At 45.4% G+C, this 17534-nt stretch overlaps 1 protein-coding gene across 2 annotated transcripts in view; it reads left to right on the top strand.

Moving 5' to 3' along the window:
* LOC308479311 (uncharacterized protein) overlaps positions 1-17534 on the top strand; it is a 41383-nt gene extending 23849 nt beyond the window's left edge. Inside the window, exons 2-6 of one of the 2 annotated variants that reach the window (XM_081009905.1) lie at positions 4851-4968; positions 7484-7543; positions 9784-9945; positions 16406-16490; positions 17140-17534. In XM_081009905.1, the coding sequence (XP_080866031.1) occupies positions 4851-4968; positions 7484-7543; positions 9784-9945; positions 16406-16490; positions 17140-17396 (682 nt within the window). In that variant the 3' untranslated portion in view covers positions 17397-17534. The remainder of the gene's footprint in view (positions 1-4850; positions 4969-7483; positions 7544-9783; positions 9946-16405; positions 16491-17139) is intronic. The other variant, XM_081009906.1, reaches the window with a different exon arrangement.

Raw genomic sequence — 17534 nt, 5'->3', positions numbered from 1 at the left:
TATTAATCAACTTCGACATCTTAAGCATCCACCACAGCCTCCACACATTTACTGAAGCCACCTGTACTTTGTAGCCTGCCAAACAAATAATTACTTTTATAGTACCTGTTCCATCCTAATTTCTACTCTGCTTCATATCTATACTGCTGTCAGATCCCTGCACACTACTTAATTTTCTGTCTTTTTCTGTGTCCCTAGGGATTAATCTTGCGGTCAGGATGTTGTTCAGGCCAACAGAGTAGGTTGCAAATTAGTTCATCCAGGTTGTGTTTAAGATTGGTTTTCTTTATTTTATTATTATTAAATTGGACAGGCCTGAGTCAATTGCTTCCACTGGCAAAAGGCCAAGCTACATGTACATACCAGATAGCCTTTACTCTTAATCGCTGTCTCCTGGCAAGCTCCAAAAGGTGAAGCAGCTTCTCTTCCTATCAGTCTAAGATTTCTTAGACCACAGTAGTAGGGAAAGTGTTTCTTTACATTCACACATGGGAGCGGATTCTGCAGTCAGGTTTGGGCTAGATTAGAATAAAATGCTTCCTGGAAGAATCCCAGTAGACAATCATTTCCTGTTACGTTGTGGTCTTTCTTTCTCCCTCCCAGATATAAACAGCCATACATAACATGTTGTGTAAGGAATACTGCATTTTTTATTTTTGACAACCGGAGCAGTTAAGAAATCATTTGTTTATTTATTACTTGGGGGGGAGGAGAAGAGAATAAATATGAAATAGAATGTAATACTGTGTTGCCTGAACGTAGTTTTCTAAGGACTTCAGCTCATACTTGATCTACATATAGAGAAGAATGAAAGTGGTCCAGTAATTAAAAGGTGGCAGACTGGACTGAACTATTCTAGGTTGCAAGAGGAGTCACAATTTTTATAATGTTTTCCCATGTTGTTGTTGTTTTAAAATCCTTACAAATAAAATACAACAGGGAGATACTAGCCCATTTTACTTCTTTTTTTAAAAAAATAATATTGCTTTTTATACCTTACAAAAAGAAAAAAAGAAAAGAAAAAAGAAAAGAAGAAGAAAAGCAAAAGAGAAAACAATACAATACAATATATAAACAATACAGAACGCAACATTAACATTAACACATTAAACAAAACAAAAGCAAAAACAATTCAAAAAACACACATCATACCATCTCAATATCCTCTCTTTCATTCCCTTGTTTCATCGACCTCCTCTCACCTCCCTTTTTGTATTCCATTTCTATTAATTGTTTCAGCAAATACTTTCCATCTTTCTCTATTTTCTGTCATGTAATTATCTTAACATATTTTAACCTTATTTTCCATTAATACTATAATACTTATTTATACTTAATTCCTTAAAATATTTCTACTAAAGCCGTATAATTCCCTTCCAACATTTTTCTAACACTCATTAATTTTACATTATTTCATTTCCATATATAGATTTTAAACTTTTTCCAATATTCTTCCACCGTCTCTTCTCCCTGGTCTCGGGTTCTGCCAGTCATTTCCGTCAATTCCATGTAGCCCATCAACCTGGTGATCTTCTGTCCGAGGCTCTTAACTCTTTTCCAGGTCCCTTCTGCAAGTCTTCTTCATGTTTATACATGCACTTTACTTTGTCTTCTCCTGATCTTGTTCTTATTTTCCTTCCTTTGATGCTGAAAAGTAGATCTCCGGGAAATTCCCATCTAGCAATGTTTTTATTCCTTCTCGACAAATCAGCCAAATCTCCATAGTTAGAACTGAAATTCAAAAGATATTTCCAGTCGTGTTTCAAAGTTCCTCCAAGTCTGGCAGTCCCCACAACTCCAGTCTCCTTCTGACCCAAGTCCAGGTCCCAAAGGTCAATCTCCAGTCCAAGCGGGGCTCCAATCCTAAAAGTCTGACTTTCTCTAAATTCAGTCTTGGAAGGCATCAACTTATAATCATCAAATTGCAACTGTAAGGCTGGAGCTCTCTCCCTCACCACTTGTGCCACTTTAGGTTCCACAGCAAAAACTTTCTCCCCCGCCTTCTCCTCAATTTGCCATGTCAAAATTGATCCCTGTATCGATTCCTGAATAATTTCTGTATTAATATTGACTTTTTGTGCCAAATTAGTCACTTTTTGTTCCAAGTTATCAATTTTTATAGTCCTCGCATCCGTCTTCTTATAAAGCTGTTCCAGTGACTCATTAATCTTACAAAATGCAACCACTAAGGCTTCTTTTGTCAACATTCTTAACGATTCAAGGTCAATCCCCGATTCTCACAGTTTTATCTTGCCGGTGGAAAATTTCCCCAGCTCAGCTCTTGTAACAATTTCAAAGGCTTCCTCTAGGGGGAAACAATTTCTATTTGTATCAATCCTTTTAAGCACAGTTCAAACAATAAAGTTAGTTTCAATTTTCAGTTACTTTTACTCCTTTTTAAACGCAGAAGAAGACAATGGAAACAATGTATTTCTCTTCTTTAACTTACTGTCAGCAGACGATCTATTCACAGTCAATGAGCATATCCGAAACTTCAATCTTTACTAGCAGCCCGTTTCCAGGTTCAGAGCAGTGGTAATTTGACTTTCTTCACTCTCTCCTGCAGGCTTACGCGATCTTAAATTTCCCCCCTCTTCTCCTGCTTCCAAGGGGGGTTTGATGGTTTAACTGATGGAAGTTTAATCCTTTATGTGAGACTTTCCAAGGCTTTAGCTTGCAGCCTCTTTGCTTCAATCTATTTACAAAAGGGGGAGGCGGACTTCCTGTTTGAAACCTCCCCTTTTCAGTGCCAAATTAAGACGTTTAAAAATTCAATTTTCCGTTCTACTCACGGGTAGTTGTTTTAAGATCAAATTGTCTACAGGAAAAAGTCAGCGCTCTCCTGCAACAGCAATGAGGCTTCACTCCATGAAAGAGGCAGTCGATTCGAAGCACCGCGCCATTCACCCCACGTCGCTCCGGATCCCCGAAACCGGGTTTCCCCGCGAGTAGGGGAGGCGCAAAAGGTGCCAGCCGAATCCCACGTCCACAAGCTTCTCCCGCCTGTGGTTTTTAGTGGGGCCAGACCCTGATTTCCACGGAGCGGATTCCTCCCGATCAGAGGAATTCCTCCATTGCCGGAGGCGCTAACCCAGAAGTCTAGCCCATTTTACTTCTTGCTCTGCTAGTTTATTCGTTGTGGGGAGGCTTTTATATTTAAAAGGTTGAATTCACCAGCAGTCTGAAATGATATATCAGCTCAGGATTCTTAGACCACTGGTTGTCTTCCAGTGGTCAGTTCAGAGTACCTGTTTAGCTATACAGGTGACTCCCCACTTACCGCATTTTTCGCTCCATAAGATGCACTTGACCATAAGACGCACCTAATTTTTAGAGGGGGAATGCAAGAAAAAAATATTCTTTAAAGGGAGCGCTGAACAGAGCCTGTATGCATCCCAGGCTCTGCTCAGCGCTCCCTTTCACGAGCTGCGTGGAACGTGTGTGCGGTGCTTGCAGGCTTTTCCCCGAGGAGGGAGAAGAGCAGCCCGTCACTGACAGGCTGCCCTTTTCCCTCCTGGGGAAAAGCCCCCAAGAGCCGCACACACACTCCGCGCGGCTCTTTAAAAGAAGTACGGCTCTTGGGGGCTTTTCCAGGAGGTGGGGGAAGGGACAGAGGGGCTAAGCCAGAAGCTAGAACAGCAAGAAGGAGCGCTGCGCAGCGATCCCTCTCACTGTTCTGGCTTCTGGGATAGCCGCGCAGCCAGCATTCACTCCATAAGACGCACACACATTTCCCCTGACTTTTTAGGAGGGAAAAAGTGCATCTTATAGAGCGAAAAATACGTTCCAGGCCCCCATGCACTTAAGTAAAATGTGGAAGTGGGGAGCCCGCTGCAGTACATTCAGCTTCCCGCCCAACAGCTGTTGAGCAGGGTAGCATGGCAGCAGCGAGAGCTCTCATGCCCTTTAAATGTGAACTAAATCGTATTTCTCACCCATCCCTAGTCATGGCCGCCTTTCTCTCTCTCTGGAATTTGTATTGTTGTACTGTGATGACTGCTTACATAGTTATGACAATGCCTGTTGGGACAAATAATAGTAAACTATGCCAAGTGTAAAAGATTAAGAGCCAATTCATACAGCCATTAGACATGAGATTACAAAATACTGGTTTTGCCTGTGGCTCAGATGCTGCCTGGTATACATGATTAAGCTTTCACATCACCATTTTAGATATCTTTTGAGGGTTTGCTGTGGTGTTCAAGACATTTAAGTGGGATGTGGGTGGCACTGTGGTCTAAACCACTGAGCCCCTTGGGCTTGCTGATCATAAGGTTGGCGGTTCGAATCCCCGCCACGGGGTGAGCTCCCATTGTTCTGTCCCAGCTTCTGCCAACCTAGCAGTTCGAAAGCATGCCAGTGCAAGTAGATAAATAGGTACCGCTGCAACTGGAAGGTAAACGGTGTTTCCGTGTGCTCTGGTTTCCGTCACGGTGTTCCGAAAGCTGTTTGCAGACAAACACCGGCTCCCTCAGCCTGAAAGCAAGATGAGCGCCACAACCCCATAGTCACTTTTGACTGGACTTAACTATCCAGGGGTCCTTTACCTTTACCTATCTTTCAAGACATTTAATCCTACATATAGATGGGTCACACACTTCAGCTACATTTCATAGTTTCTGACAGAAGCGGATGAGAAAGAGATTGCAGATGCCTCAGATCAGTAGAGACTTGTCATAAACAACGAGTGTGAGCATGCCTTTCATTAATTCAGTTTCTTCCCTCATGGGGCAAGACCTTTCCTTATTCTCTGAGTGCCTTAGAGGAGCAGATTATACATTTAGCTTTCCAGTAGCCTCATAGATGAAAAGAGACAACATCGTTCTCCAACTTTTTCTTTTTTATTCCAGCTCCTTTGGCCATTTCCAAGCAAAGGAACACGGCATTGCCTCGGGGACATCAGCAAGATCAGCTGATGATGACAATTTGAGATGTGGGCTGTGTCTGACCAGGCTTTCTGTCACCAAGGTAATCTGCAACCGGTATCCAACGGCTTCATTCAGCAGCCTTGTAAATGTTCTCAGATCGCCTGTCCACCCCTGTGCTATGCTGCAGCTCCTGCTGGGGCCCTGAGGCAAATGGACGAGACGAGAGATCGTGTGGTAGTCAAGTTGTAAAACAAGATAAGATTTCACAAAGCAAATGAAATCAGTTACTGTCAAATGTGCTGCTAGGAGTATGTTTCAACATTCGGTGCACATAGCTGAGTGCGATCTGAAGAGAAACCAGAGTATCATGCACATGGCTGATAGCTAGTTTCTTTAATGCAGAACAGATCTTCTCATTCATGGTGGTTTATAGAGATAAACAGCTCTTGCTCTCTTCTCCCAAACTTTTCTGCTAATCTCTTACAAGGAACAACAGAGGGTGAAATCTGCCTGTTCTCCCACTGTTCCGTTAATAGCCCAGTGCTCTCTGGATCAACATGTACTTGAACTAAGAGAGAGAAATCTGAATCTGAAGCTCTGTGCTAATGGGGAGTCTATGACTTTACAGCAAAGTTGATCTGTTGTTCCCTTCTTGGGCCAATTTGAGCTCAGCTCTATGACCTGTGGATTGCAAATTCAAGCCAGCCTCTTATTCAGAAGTAATTCCTACCCTACTACGCCTTTGTGGTGCAAGTCCATCCCTTCCAGTATGTTTCTGCCTTTCAAATGCATGGAGAGTAATAATGATACCAAGCCACTTCTCTGAGGGTGCCTCCTGTATTTTTCAGGTGGGATTCACACACATCTTGGTACTTTAGGTTTGTGCAGTTAAAGGAGATTAATGTTCAATAAACCAATAGTAGTGTTGTACAACTCACTGTCCAGGACTTACAAAGATCACTTTAATAATACATACGAATGATGATGGGGATTCAGTTTACATTTAACAGTGAACCTATCCAATTCACACTTTCCAAATCAATATGAAAATAAAAACACAGCCATCCTTCAAAATTTGCACTTTTTCAAATTTTGCACTACAATTCTGGAATGAAAAGATGCTTACAAAATTGCATCTGTTAGGGTAAAATGTGCATAAAATGCATTCATTAGTGAAAATGGCATACAAAAATGCATTATATTAGCGGAAATTGCTCTGCAAAAAATGTGTTTGGGGCAAAACTGCATACAAAAATGTGTATATTGTGAGAAATTTATACCACAATGCTAATGAATTTTCATGAAGACTTAAAAAAATAATAATCACAAATTGATGTGAAAATGTGGGGAACTGAACTTAAGACCGAAAAACTGAGAAATGGAAAGAAACTAAAATGGATAGAATTCCCCTTGCCTGCTTGCCAAGTACTTTGTCCCTTACCCTCAAATAATAGAGAAGGATCACTGAAATTTAACAGATTCCAGAAATCCTGGTTCTGTGCAGAGTTTCAGCATTGTCCTTTTTTGGACTGCAAAAACAAACACATTTCCAGCTCCAACAAGCAGGAAAAGATGTCAAGGGTGGTGCTGAATGATAACTCCATTCGGAACCATTGCATCATATCATAGCAGTGATGCTACTTTGACTGGAGTCCAAGGTGTCTGCAGCCTGGAGCAATTGCTCACTGTCCAGCCTCAGACAAACATTCCAGGGGAATCTAATGCCTGTACCTGGCATGGCTCCTCCCGTGCCATAAATGGTTACATTACATTCAAGCTGGCATTAAAGAGCAGGGCTGAAACCTCATCCATCCAAGACCCAAATTGGCTTAGCATGTGTGCAGGATATCAGAGATCGCTAAGCCATCTTGAAGTCTATTTACTTTCAGACAAAGGCTAGAGAACAAGCTCCCTGCTTCCTTGAAACTTGCCTGTAGGCATTCTGTGGTTTCTTTGATATGTAATGTAACAAAAGGCAATTCTAATTGTGTTGGAAACGAGAGCATCCAAACATAGGTCCTGAAGCATGGGTCATTCTGGCACTAACTGTGGTTGTTGGTGCCACTTCTGGACAGGGGCAGGGGATCCCATAGACCTGGCATAGAATCAGATCAATGCTGTGGTGCGCCCCTCCAGCTCAGAAATTTAGAGGCAACCCCCTCTCCCCAGTGCATTGTGAATGTGTGCCTAAGTACTGTAGTGTTTTTGCCTTTTGGCACACTTAGAAAAAGCATGTGATGTCATTGGTGCCAAAAAACATCCTTTGTGCTCAAAGAAAAGAAAATGCTAAATTAAAACCAGGATATCCGCAGTTATTGGATATCCCTGCTATTGGCTATTAGAACAATCTCCTGCATGTCCAGGTGTGAGAACAGTTTAAGAACAGCACTGCATACCAGGTAAGGTGATATGCTGTTCTGTGTGAAGGATCTGAAGCAAGACCTAAGAAACATACTTTTTGCTTTCCTGCTTCCCACCGCTGCCACCACCTCTTTAGCCGGCCCAGCCTTTGTTATCCAAGAATACTGTTACAGAACTCATTTTGTAAACTGAGTACAGGAAACTGAGATAGGAAAGCTTTTGGGGTTTCAAAGTCACTCTTTTGCTTCTCACAGTTAAACCATCTGGTGACGGAAGAACTGGTAAGCCATGGAATTCCAGCTGTGGGCATTTCGGTAAGGGCACCTGTTGTTTCTCCTTTCTTAGGTTATTCTGTTTTTCTAGGGCAAGAGTGGGCAAAAAATAATAATAAAATGGTCCAGAGGGGAATTCTCCCAGTCTAACCTGTTGAGAGGTGCATCTCCTTTTGGAGCCAGAGATAAAAGTGTTTGAAATTAATTAATCTGGAATAAACACTGCCCTGCTTCAGTTTTAACAATAGCTACCTCCTATTAGAATTCCCAACCCTATGCATGTCTACATTTTTGTGTTTGGTGAGGTTTCTCTTGAGTAGGTATGCAGATATATTTAGTACAATAGACAAATGCAGCTACTATTCTGAAAAAGAAGCGGAAGCAATTCCTTTCTGACTTTCGTGTGCCACACACACGACAGAAGTCTACCAATTTGTTCTTGAACAACAGGGCAAAGAACATACTGGGTGCTATCCAACGAACTCATTCTGTCAGTGTAAGTATTTCCATTTGTGCAATGGAACTTCCTGCCTCACCCCCTCCCCTGGTACTCCCTGACTCTTTTCCAGAGGGTTCCCCAAACCTCTGGAGCTGATTTGGTGGGGGTGCACAAGGGGGGGGGGAGAGGGGAAAGTTGTGTTGTGCAAGTGGAAACCCTTGTGCAGACGGAACAAGTTCATTGGATACAGCCCAGCTTCCCCAAGCCATACAGTCAAGAAAAAAGTAACAAAAATCAAATCATTTTTATCCAATAAAATACTGTTACTTAGAACCTGGGAGGGAATATTTCTAAAAGACGAGAGAGAGAGAGAGAGAGAGAGAGAGAGAGAGAGAGAGAGGGGAAATGATTAAAAAGGGATTGAACTCCAATGAGATGGCAGCTTTAGGCGGCTCCAGTTCCCGGGACCTCATAAAATGAGGTTGAGGTTGAGTAGAAGAAAAGAATGGCAAGGACATTTGAGTGGATGGGAGGAATTGGGAAGTTGTCCTAGACTGAGGAGTGTTTATGGTCATGTACAGGTCTGCTGTACATCAACTGTTGACTTTTCACAATGCATGTTGAACCTATTAAAGAACTTAATTGAATGTAATCATTTTTAACTCATTAATTAATTAAATTTAAATATATTTGTATCTTACTGATATCTATATACTTGTCTTTTGAGATATCCATGTGTTAAGACAATTTACAATTTAATAAACAAGTGGTACCAGTCAGGAACGTGGCCCCCCAGAGCACAGCTCTGGTCAGCCTCAGTAATTGAGCTAAGCAAGCAAGGGGCCGACTCTGCAGAGGAAAGCTGTTTTTCAGAGTTTAGAGAGGACAGCCCAGCTCCCCTCATTCCCAGGGAAGAAGCTGTTAGCTCCCAAGGAGAGGAAGAGTTGGAAGTTGGCCCGAGCATTGCCAGGCAACTAGCAGATAAACCAGAGTCTGAGGCTGTGTCTTCTGGGAGTGGGGAGGAGACGGGCCAGTCGTTCAGTCCCCGTACTAGGAGGCTGGAGCAGCTCAGAGAAGAAAGGAGAGGAAAGGCGGGATTTTGGCATTCTTCCTGTTGTGGGAGGGACAATGAGTCAGACTGAGCAACTACTGTTAATGAGAGCACACGGGAGGCTGTGCTCTGGATGTGTTTTTTCTTGTAAATAAACTTGCATAAAACTGACAGAGAGTTGTTACTGCTTATCAGACTGCTTGCCTGCCAGAGATCATTACAGCATCATTCAGTGTTAGAAAGTAAGGGAATTTATTTTAAAAAATCCCTTTTCATGCCCTGTTATGGAAACATACAGGAATCAAAGCAGCCCCAAAAGCAAAGAGTAAGATATAACGTACCATGAGCTGGTGTCAGTTAATGCCTGCAGCCAGCTGCCCCCCTACCCTCCATTCCAAATTCTCTGGAAAGTTGAAGAACCTATGGAGCAAATTTCAAGGACTTGGGGACAGGAGGAGAAAAGAGAAACCAGAATTTCTGTGGCATAAGCCAATGTCTGTTACACAAGCCATTGCGTACCACCCCAAAAGTGCATGTAGCCTTAATTAGCAACTTTTCATATTCCTTGATTCATTAGTAGTCAGCAGTATTGGCATTGCAAAATGACTTTTCCATTACATTTGTAACAGTTTGATGGAAGTCTTATTGTTAGATGCAGTTAATCTAATTGTTGTATTATATATTGATTGGCACCTGAAGTGCTGGATCATAGGAAACAGCTTGGGGGAAAATGGCTGTCTTGAATGACAGAGACAAGCAGCATTGTTTGCCTTTGTTGTCTTTCTCCCACAGCCTTTTGGAACCTGGAAAACATCATGCAAGAATGTCATCCAGGCTGGTTTCGATACAGTGAAGGATGTTTTAGACTCGGGCTATGTCCCCGTTTTACATGGTGATTGTGCTCTGGACTCGGAGCAGCACTGCTGCATCTTATCTGGAGATAAAATCATTGAGGTGAGAGATGAGTTCAATTTCATGCATACCAATATGTAAATAGCACTGTGTTTATCCTTAATAGGTCATTCCCATCTTTGTCAGGTAGTTCAGCTGGCAGCTAGGGATGGGGAAGACATTTGATTCAATGTGCTTCTAATGGTGAACCTATCACTTTCCAAAACCATATGCAAACTGAAACACAGCCATCCTCTGAAATTTGTACTTCTCTGAATTTTGCAATGCAGTTCTCCAGCCAAGGAATGTGTACAAAAATGCATTGCTAAGGCAACATATGCCCAAAAGCCCATATTTGTGAAAATAACATACAAATGCATTGCCTTGGGGGAATAAAAATGTGCATAGTATGCAAAATTACTGTCAGGGAACTGCCATCGGAAGGAAGGGAAGTGAAAGGGCTCACACAGGTTGGGAGAGACTCAGCAGCTGAAGAGGGAACCAGTAGGGGGAGAGGAGCTGAGCTGAGGGAAAGTGAGCTGGAGGGATGGCTCAGAGACACTTCCAGCGAAAACAGTGGGGAGGTTTCAGGACCTCCTGTAGGGACACCCACTCCTCGCCGGAAACTGTCACGCAGAGAGTCCAGAAGACGTGTTTCCGTTAAGGAGCTTTTATGTTGGAAGCGATTTCGAAAGCAACCACTGTCGGAATCTGCCAGCGACTGACGGAGCCATGTTTAAGGGGCTCCGTTACAGACAGAGGTTTGCAAACTTGACCAAACTCTGAGGGACTTGGATTTTACACACAAGCAGCTCATCGTCCCATCACAGCATTCCGACAGTCTCCGTGAGCAGCTTGTGCAGGAGAAGGCATCATGAGCAACCCAGCCGGAACCGGAGAAGCAGGAGCTGGAGCGGGTCCAAGCCTGGAAGAAAGGTACCGGGTGTTGGAGGTCCAGCTAGCGCTGCAGACGGCGAGGCTTGAGGAGAGGAGGGCTCAGGATGCAGACAAAAAGGGGAAAGACACCCAGCTCGTCAGAAAGGTACCAGGATTGGTGCAGAAGTTTGGGGGGGAGCCCAAAGACTATCATGGCTTTCGGACAGAGATGCAATATGCCCTCAATCTGCAGTTTGATGAATTCCCTGACGAGGAATCACGAGTGGCTTTCGTGATTGGGCATCTTGAAAAGGGGGCGAGAGACTGGGTTAGACCCCTGATGGCAGCGAATAGTGACGTCCTAAAGGACACGATGAAGTTCTTTCGCGCCATGGATCTGATGTTTTCCAGCGATATTGAACAGGGAGTGGTGCGCAGACAGTTAATGGCTTGCAAACAGGGGAGCCGATCTGTCCGTGAGTACTGGACTGAGTTCACCATGTTGATCCATAAATTGGGGTGGGATCTATCGGCGGAACCCATTCAAATGCTCTTTGAAGAAGGGCTTTCTTCGGCTGTGAAAGACGAACTTTCCCGGGCGCCCAGGGCGGAGTCTATGGACCAGCTGACCAAATCAGCGCTGACCATAGGAGCGCGCCAGGAGGCGAGAGCATTGGAGAGGCGGGAAGGGAAGGGGGAACGTTGGAAGGAGTTCCGCATTCCAGACATTCCAGAGCCAACTTTCCCGCCGGCAGAGCCGATGGAAATCGGAACAGCGCGCGCGCGCGCAGTTTCAAAGCCCAGTGAGGGGGGAAAGAAGGAGGGAAAAGGCGCCCGGAAATGCTATCTCTGCCAACAGCCAGGTCACTTTGCCAGAGTCTGCCCCCAGAGGAAGGAATGGCAAGGGATGGTAGGAGCTGTGGAGGGAAGAGAGGAAGAAATACCGGAGCAAGTAAAAGCCAACGCCTGGCTGCCACCGTCGGGGCACAGCAGCCAGGCCAAAGAGCAGTGAAAGTGCCCACGCCAGAACCTCCTAAACCCGCCCTAGTGATAGAAGTGGCGCTAGAGCTGCCAAACGGACACCCTCTAAAGATAAAGGCGCTGTTGGACTCAGGCAGCTCCTGCAATTTCATGAGCAAAGAGTTTGCAGCTGAACACCAGATACAGACGATCCCTTTAAGCAACCCCCTGCAGGTGACCACGATCGATGGCAGGGAGCTGTTGGGAGGAGAAGTCAGCTTGCAGACCGTCCCAATGATAATGAAGGTGGCAAGGCACACCGAACTGATAGCGTTTAATGTGGCCACCTTGGGAGGAGCTCCCATTATATTGGGGATGAGCTGGCTAGCGTTACATGATCTGCTGGTGGGCTGGCATCAGAGAGTGGTTTCTTTTGGTTCAGCACATTGCTTAGAACACTGCAAAGAGGGAAAGGGTTTGGCAGGGGCCCAAGCCACCCTAGCAGGGACTGAAGTAACGGAGAACGTGAAGGTACCACGACAATACGCAGATCTCCGCGACGTCTTCAGCGAAAGGGAAGCTGACCAACTACCTCCGCATAGACCCTTTGACTGTCAAATCAATTTACTCCCTGGGGCACAGCTCCCTGTAGGCAAGCTGTACGCCATGTCAGACAGAGAGATGCAGGAGCTAAGAGAGTTCATTGACAAGAACCTGAAGAGAGGGTTCATCAGAGAGTCCAGGGCGGTGGGGGGCAGCCCAGTGTTTTTTGTGGATAAAAAAAACACGAACAAGCCGAGGCTGGTGTGTGACTTCAGGGCCTTAAATGCAGTGTCAGAACCAGTGGCTTTCCCTATGCCCAGGATTGACGACATTTTGACAAGGGTGCGGAAGGGAAAGATTTTCACAAAGCTGGACCTAAGGGGGGCGTACAACCTGATACGAATAAGGAAGGGGGATGAATGGAAAACCACCATGTTCACCCCTTTAGGGGCATTTGAATATTTAGTTATGCCCTTCGGCCTACAAGCAGGCTCCGCATGCTTTCAATCGTTTATGAACCACGTCCTGGGGCCTTTGCTTTACAAGAATTGTGTGGCCTTCTTAGACGACGTGTTGGTGTATTCTGAGAATGAGGAGCAGCATGTGAGAGACGTCAGAGAAGTGTTGAGCAGGCTGCAAGCCAACCAGCTGTGGGTGAAACTGGAGAAGTGTCAGTTTCATACCAAGGAGGTGGAATTCCTGGGGTATCGCCTGTCAGACAAGGGATTGGCCATGGATCCCGGCAAGGTCCAGGCGGTGCTGGAATGGAAAACACCCAAAACAAGGAAGGATGTGCAGAGGTTCCTAGGATTTGGGAACTTCTATCGTAAGTTCATCCGAAACTTTGCCCACCTGACGGCGCCCATTACGGACTGTCTCAGCAGTAAGAAGAAGTTCGTTTGGACTGAGGAGGCGGAGCGAGCATTTGAGGAACTAAAAAGGGCCTTCGCCTCGGAACAACAACTCCTGCATGTGGATTTACAAAAACCGATGAGAGTGGAAACTGACGCATCAGACAGAGCGATTGGGGCGGTGCTTCTGCAGCCAGGGAAGGAGGAGTCAGAGTGGAGACCGTGTGCCTTTTTTTCGCGAAAGCTGAACAAATCCGAGAGGAACTACACGGTGTATGACCGAGAACTACTAGCCATTCATGAGGCGTTCCGGAGATGGAGGCACCTGCTAATTGGCGCACAACATAAGGTGCAAGTGTGCACTGACCACAAGAACCTAGAGTATTGGAGGACGGCACGAGTGCTCAACCAACGGCAAGTGAGATGGGCCCAGGAGTTCTCCAAATTTAACTTTGAGATTTGTTACGTGCCAGGCCCAGAGAACATTAGGGCGGACGCTCTCTCACGCAAACCTGAATATTTGGAGGGGGAGGGAGCACCCGAAGAGAGACATGTCATTCCAGAGGACCGCTGGGTGTGTGGGGCGGCATTGGTGGGACAAAGAGAACTGGTAGAGGAAACAGAGAATGATGAATACGCCCAGAATAAGCTCAGAGGTCTTAGGGGTGAGGGAGAGGAACCAGGGGGTTTCGAGGAAAGAAATGGAGCTTTGTATTACAAAGGGGCACTGTATATCCCTGAAGGAGACTTAAGGGGGAGGGTACTCAAGCAGTTGCACGACAGCCCCACGGCGGGGCATTTTGGACAACACAAAACCATGTGGTTGGTCACCAGGGAATTTTGGTGGCCTAAGGTGAGGGAAGATGTACGGGAGTATGTAAGAGGGTGTGAGCAATGCCAGCGAGCCAAAGGGGAGAGGCGGGCACCGGCGGGGCTATTAGAACCCTTACCAACCCCAGAACGACCTTGGGAGGCAGTGTCGATAGATTTTATGACTGATCTGCCGAAGTCCAAGGGGAAAACAGCCATCATGGTGGTGGTAGACCTACTAACAAAGATGTGCCACTTTGTAGCCTGCTCGCATGCAGTCACGGCGGAAGAAACAGCGAAGTTATTTGTAGAACACATTTTTAGGTTGCACGGGGTGCCATTGAGGGTGGTCTCAGACCGAGGAAAACAATTTACTTCCAGGTTCTGGAGGAAGCTCATGAGCTTACTGCAGGTGGAGGTCAACTTTTCGACTGCCCGGCACCCTGAAACCAACGGGCAGGCGGAAAGAGCAAATGGTGTCCTCCAGCAATACCTGAGGTGTTATGTCAATGACAGAGAGAATGACTGGGTAGAAAAGTTGGCGCTGGCGGAATTTGCCTACAACAATGCCGAGAATGTGTCCACAGGGATGAGCCCCTTCTTGGCTAATTATTGGTGTCATCCCAGGGGTTTCCCAGGGGGAGAAGGGGAGAGATGGAGCGTCCCGGCAGCCGAGCATTTTGTAGAAGAAATGGAAGCAATCCATCGTCAGCTCCAACTCAACTTAGAAAGGGCGAAGGAAGAATACAAGAGGCAGGCAGACAAGAACCGAAGGGAAGGTGAAACCATAAGGGTGGGAGATAGGGTGTGGCTGTCAACCCAAGGGTTGCCGTTCAAAGGAGGTTGTAAGAAATTAAGACCCAGGAGATTGGGTCCCTTTGAGGTCATTCAACAGGTCAACCCAGTGGCTTTCAGGCTCCGGTTACCCAACCACATGAAACTGCACCCAGTATTTCACAGGTCGTTACTGTCACCGTATGAGGGGGGACGAGAAGGGATGGCCACTCGGGGACCGGTCATAGAAGAAAGGGAATGCAGCAGCCATGTGGCAGAAATCCTCGACGCCAGGTGGAAGGGGGATCAGGTGGAGTATTTGGTAGCGTGGGAAGGAGAACCGGAGTCAGAAAACACTTGGGTAATGGCAGAAGATATCAATGACGAGGTATTGATAGAAACGTTCCATCAAAGGTTCCCAAGGAAACCTCAGCCTGTGGAGAGGTTCCGGAGGGAATACTTTGGGACCACCGATGAGGAGGAGGAGTTGGAAGGATTCTCGGACTCGGAAGGGGAAGGGGAGATGGACTCTGAGGAGGAGGAGTACTTCGAGACCAGGAACCGCAACAGGTGGAGAGAAGTGTTCGAGACATCGGAAGATGAAGGAAGTTCATTCCGGGGTTTTGCCTCCTCACCGCCCGTAGAGGAGGGGGCGAGAGGGGATGAAGGGGGCCCTGGAGGGGAGGTGGATGTCAGGGAACTGCCATCGGAAGGAAGGGAAGTGAAAGGGCTCACACAGGTTGGGAGAGACTCAGCAGCTGAAGAGGGAACCAGTAGGGGGAGAGGAGCTGAGCTGAGGGAAAGTGAGCTGGAGGGATGGCTCAGAGACACTTCCAGCGAAAACAGTGGGGAGGTTTCAGGACCTCCTGTAGGGACACCCACTCCTCGCCGGAAACTGTCACGCAGAGAGTCCAGAAGACGTGTTTCCGTTAAGGAGCTTTTATGTTGGAAGCGATTTCGAAAGCAACCACTGTCGGAATCTGCCAGCGACTGACGGAGCCATGTTTAAGGGGCTCCGTTACAGACAGAGGTTTGCAAACTTGACCAAACTCTGAGGGACTTGGATTTTACACACAAGCAGCTCATCGTCCCATCACAATTACATATAAATTTATTATGGCATAAGCTTCTGTGGACTATGGTCCACTGCACTAAATGCAGCAAACTGTGGTCCTCCAAAACCTATGCCACAATACATTTGTTAGTCTTTAATGTGCTATAAGTCTCTTTCTTGTTTTCATTAACAAGCACCCCTAAACTGATCATTTACATTCTACAAGTTGTATATAATTTTCCATGTCACTTTTGTAACTGTGCATAAATATTTTGTATGAACATCAGGAAATAGTTTTAAAGAAATTATTGCCTAAGCTGCAGGGAGGTTTTGCTGTTATTATTCTCTCTCTTCCTCTGAAGTAAACAAATTCTCATAGTACGTTTTCTGCATTTTCAGATACAAGGTTAATATAAGAGGTGGCCCTCAGATTTTAAGTTGCACAATTAGAACAGAACCATAGTTCCATGGTAGATCACATGCTTTGAATACAGAAGGTCCCTGGTTTCCTTTCTGTCATCTGAGGACTGAGAAAGGCTACTTTTTGAGTTACTGAGAGATGCTGCCCAGTGAGAGCAGAATCCAACTCAGCTAGATAGACCTGACTCAACATAAGGCAGATTTACATGGTCCTGTTCAATTTTTCCTCTTGCAGGTTCTCGCTAAGAAATTCTCTCCTAGGCGAGTTGTGTTTCTCACAGATGTCAGTGGAATTTACAGCTGTCCACCTGATACCCCAGGTACAGAATATACATGTATAAAATAGGACAATTTATTTTGCACAGGTGTGAAGTATTGGCAGGAGGGGTAAATCTAGCCAGTATCCAGACCAGCATGAAGAACTAGTGATTGAACTATGCAATTTGTAATAAGCATAACCATAATTATTCATGCCATCTTGTCTTGAAGTATTTATGTTCTACATATATCTTTCAGCAGATTTGACATGCTCTTTCTGAGCATAGGCATCTAGAAGGGTTGTGAGAAAGAGAGTATTTTCTGTGGTGTTTTGAAAGGGCAGTGGGAGTATTAAAGAGAATCCAGGAAACATATATAATAGGCACCATATTTGCACATGTCTTTAGACAGATGTGTGACTTGAGAGAGTACAATCATGCCCTTATAGAGTAACAAGATGGTACCTTAAGTGATTTGCAGAGTCATTAAAGAAAGCGGGGGGCAGTTTGGACCTCCAAATTTCTGTGTGATCTTCCTAACCATTATGTCATCCAGGCTTCCTCCTTTGGCACAGGGAAATGACACATGGATTAAACTAACTGTTTCCATGTTGCAGTGTCTTTATGCTTTGGGGTCGACTTTTTCATGTTGTGTTTTGAAACATATATCCTTCTGGTAGCAATTTTGAACCATGTGTTTATTTTGGAAAAGGTGCTAGGCTTCTGGATTCCATTGTCGTCGGCCCTGATGGAAATATGCAGCCACCTGTGATCAGTTCTGTGCTGCCACATGATACTACTGGAGGTGTGTCCTTGAAGCTGCAAACTGCTGTAAATATCGTTTCCCAGAGTCACGGAACCATTCCAGTTCTGATCTGCAAACTGGACAGTGAAGCAGCTGAAAGGGCTTGTTTGACTGGGGAGCTGAAGCAAGGCGAAGGCACAACATTTTCCTTCGCAAAATCATGAAGACATCTCTGCATGAGCCTTAAATGAGGTGGAAGCAGAATTTAACAGAGGTGTTACCATTGGACTTCAGGATCTATTTGTTGTACTTGTCATAGTCGATGTCAGATATCTCAAATTAAATCTGTGATCCACTGATAA

Source organism: Podarcis pityusensis (assembly GCF_964106645.2).
Source record: "Podarcis pityusensis genome assembly, chromosome: 6".
NCBI classification, from domain to species: domain Eukaryota; kingdom Metazoa; phylum Chordata; class Lepidosauria; order Squamata; family Lacertidae; genus Podarcis; species Podarcis pityusensis.
The sequence above is the reverse complement of the archived record's forward strand: the minus strand, read 5'-3'. Positions and strand labels throughout refer to the sequence as shown.